The sequence below is a fragment of the Perognathus longimembris genome, chromosome 8 (genome assembly GCF_023159225.1).
Source record: "Perognathus longimembris pacificus isolate PPM17 chromosome 8, ASM2315922v1, whole genome shotgun sequence".
Lineage (NCBI taxonomy): Eukaryota > Metazoa > Chordata > Mammalia > Rodentia > Heteromyidae > Perognathus > Perognathus longimembris.
The window spans coordinates 30,578,779-30,581,952 of record NC_063168.1 but is presented as its reverse complement, the minus strand read 5'-3'; the positions used below and the strand labels follow the sequence as shown (position 1 = coordinate 30,581,952).

Genomic DNA, 3,174 nt, shown 5'->3' with positions numbered 1-3,174 from the left:
TACAAAGCAATATACTTTGTTTAGGATTAGTTCTTTTTATGCAAAATTTCACTTAAAAAAATATGATTGTTACAATCAGGCAGATAACCACTTAGTTATGCCTAAGTTCTGTTCCTTAGTATGTTTGTTGCTAGTTGTTGTGGTACACATCTGTAATCCCAGCACTTGGGAGGTTGAGGCAGAAGAAACACAATTCCAGGCCAGCCTGGACTACATAGTGAGACTCTTGTCTCAAAAAAAAAAAAAGAAAGAAAGAAAGAAAGAAAGAAAGAAAGAAAGAAAGAAAGAAAGAAAAGCTTTCAGAGAATTCAATGTAATCATCTTATACATTTTTTTCAGATATTTTCTTTTTGTTTCCTAAACAGGGCAGAAGTACTCCTTGAAGGGACAGTGATATCCAAAATAAAAACTTGCTTTTAAGAGTGCCCAGGATCATCTAACTGTAAAGCAGGTCCAGGATGGGAAGTAACCATGAGGTGGCAATTAACAACAGTACTAATATTTAATAAAGTTAACGACTTTTGGTATTTTTGTTTTAGGTTTCTGTGGTTTAGGGACATCCGACATTTCTTCGTAGTCTGCACTCATCCCTTTTGCCCAGTGATCAACCGTAAGCACTCATCTGGATTCTGACTCTCAGGGCAATCTTTCTTAAAATGTTCCACAGAGCCACAGAGTTTGCAACCACCACCATCAGCATAGACTCCTTTGGGATTATCAGGACAGGATCTGGACAGGTGCCCCATTTCTCCACAAACAAAACATTTTGCAAATGGAAACTCGCCCAGAGCAGGGTCAACTTTAGCTCTGCACTTGGTTATTTCATGTTCCATGGACCCACACCGATAGCATATTCCAGTGCCCATATCTTGATTTTCAAGAGCAGCTGGGCAATCTGCAACTCCGTGGCCAGGTTTCCTACAATGGAAGCATACCACTGCATTTTTCTTTGCTTCTTGTCTTTTTAATCGTCTTTCTTCCCGCCGACTGTCTTTCTTTAAGGCAACTGCAATTTCTTCTCTAACTTCCTGGATGTTTGTTGCTATTATCTCTCCATTGTGAACCATCTGGGAGTTCTGTCTTAGGTATTCCATGAACCCATTCACATCTTCATTTAAGTACTCCTTTTTCTTTTTGTTCTTTTTTTTTTTTTTTTTTCAAATTTTTATTATCAAACTTATGTACAGAGAGGTTACAGTTTCATACATTAGGCATTGGATACGTTACTTGTACTGTTTGTTCTTTTTATGCTTGGCCTGGTGTATATCATTCTTAAGGGACAACCTACTGGCTTCAGGTTGTTGATGTTTTGGAAGGTTCTGGCTCCTTCCTTCTAAGGATCCTTTCTTCATGTCCTCCCATGATGTTGAAGACAAGGGCTTCTTATTATGGGTGGTGCTAACTCTTGCCCACCTGGTCATGATGTCATCAGAGGTTCCTTAATGATCGCACGTGCAGCCTCCGGAACAGCGGAGTCCACGGAGCAAAGCAGCCACGCCTTCCCTCCAGAGGGAGGCGGGCTGTCAATAGGTTTTCTAACTTCTAAGTGTCATTACTCATTTGATTTTACAATGATCTGTATTATCAATGTGAAGGAAAGAAGCTTCCATTTAGGCAATGGGACATTACTCTGGTCCTCTGCAAAACAAACTGAGAACACACTCTGCCACATGCAATATCCTCTTCTTTACTTCTCATTGTCTCAGCTATTCTAAATATGCTCCCAAGCACTCAGATATGATGAAACCACCTTGATTAAGGTCATCCATCACTTCAGGTTAGAAGATTCTCTGAATTATTTTTTTAACAATTTGGAAAACTTGAATACTTTGCTTATACAAAATAATTTCTGACTTTGGGTGATTGCACTTCCAAAATCTTGACTTTTACTTATTAAATTTGGTCTAGAATTTTCCATGGCTTAATCTCTCATCATTCTAGTACTCCAGGCACTAGGTCAGATGGGTCAACCTCTATGGTCTCTCCTTCTGTAGTCTCATCAAGTCTCATAAATTTAAGCACTAGGTATTTGCTACCGGAATGTTCAAATCTCTAATTGACATCTATTATATGCACAAAATGTTTCTTCAATTGCTTCCTAAAAATCACCCCAGAACCCTCACTTCTATATATGTCTTACACATTTACACTTCAGAATGAGTCACCCCCCTCCACACAACTGCTCAAGTGACTATTTAGAAGATATCAACCATGCTTTTTCCCATTGCATGCAATGTACCAGTAGGTCCATTCACTCAATAGTTAAACCCTGAGTCAGACAACTACTTGCTCATATCCATTATATCCTTACTATTTTCAGGATACTTCAATAAACTATGATTTCCAGCTTATCATATTAATACAGAATCTTAACAATCTTGTCTAGTTTAATGTCTAATCCTACAATCCAGGTCTCAGCATAGCAAATATGATAACTTGAAAAAATGGAAAATACAGCATATACTTTCCTGCCTAATCTTTTCTGTTTCCTCCCATTGTCCTTGTCATAAAATTTATCTCTAAATGCAAATGTTTAGCCTCTTGTCTCTTTTTTTGTTTTCAGTGATAGGACTTAAAAGAAGAGCTGTGTATTCACTTGGCTTTCTTGCTAATGGTTTGTAGTCTTTCTCTTGAACCATGTCTCCAGCCAGGCTTCTTGCTGGTTAATTGGAGCTGATGTCTCAAAAACTTCTCTGACCAGGTTAGAACCTAGATTCTCTCAGCCTACTGAGTAAATATGATTTTAGGCAAAAATAGCTGATGTCTAGAACTATTGATCCTTTACTAGAGTTATCAGAGCCTCTATAGTTCACACCACTTATATACTTGCACATTAGTTATATACTCAGTTCACATTACTTATATTTGCCTGCAGAAAATTTTCTTAGAATGCTAGTGATGCTTAGCCAAAATTTCTACATAAAAGATATTATAGGCAATACTTCAGTTGGACAAATTGAGTTTATATATTCTCACTTGTTGATTGCTAGCAAGAGCATTCTGTGAAATTTTTCCTAGTTAGTTTTGTTCCCTTTACTCTCCTACTTTGGAATCATGTCACCCTCCTCTCCATCCATTCAAACTCTATTGCTTCAAGTCAATTAAAGCTACTCCTGACTTCTGCCTGCCCTGAAATTAGATACTTCTTATGAACACCTCTATTTACCTCTCTGA

The 3,174-nt window shown here is 37.8% G+C and overlaps 1 protein-coding gene across 2 annotated transcripts; it reads right to left on the bottom strand.

The window, feature by feature from the left end:
- Positions 1-584: 584 nt before the first annotated feature.
- Positions 585-1,421, bottom strand: LOC125356397 (zinc finger CCHC domain-containing protein 9-like). 2 transcript variants are annotated; one of them, XM_048352835.1, is made up of 2 exons: positions 1,248-1,421; positions 585-1,145 (listed from the first exon to the last, which is right to left on the bottom strand). In XM_048352835.1, exons 1-2 carry the CDS (start codon positions 1,419-1,421, stop codon positions 585-587), a joined length of 735 nt encoding a protein of 244 aa, XP_048208792.1. The 2 variants fall into 2 exon arrangements, with proteins under 2 accessions (XP_048208792.1, XP_048208793.1); XM_048352836.1 differs by having other exon boundaries at positions 585-1,152; positions 1,255-1,421.
- Positions 1,422-3,174: the final 1,753 nt, after the last annotated feature.

Coding starts and splice junctions, on each gene's coding strand:
- LOC125356397 (XM_048352835.1), bottom strand. CDS start 1,421: ATGACCAGGTGGGCAAGAGTTAGCACCACCCATAATAAGAAGCCCTTG. Junction 1,146..1,247: donor ATATACACCAGGCCAAGCAT/AAAAAGAACAAA, acceptor AAAAAAAAAAAA/AAAAAGAACAAAAAGAAAAA.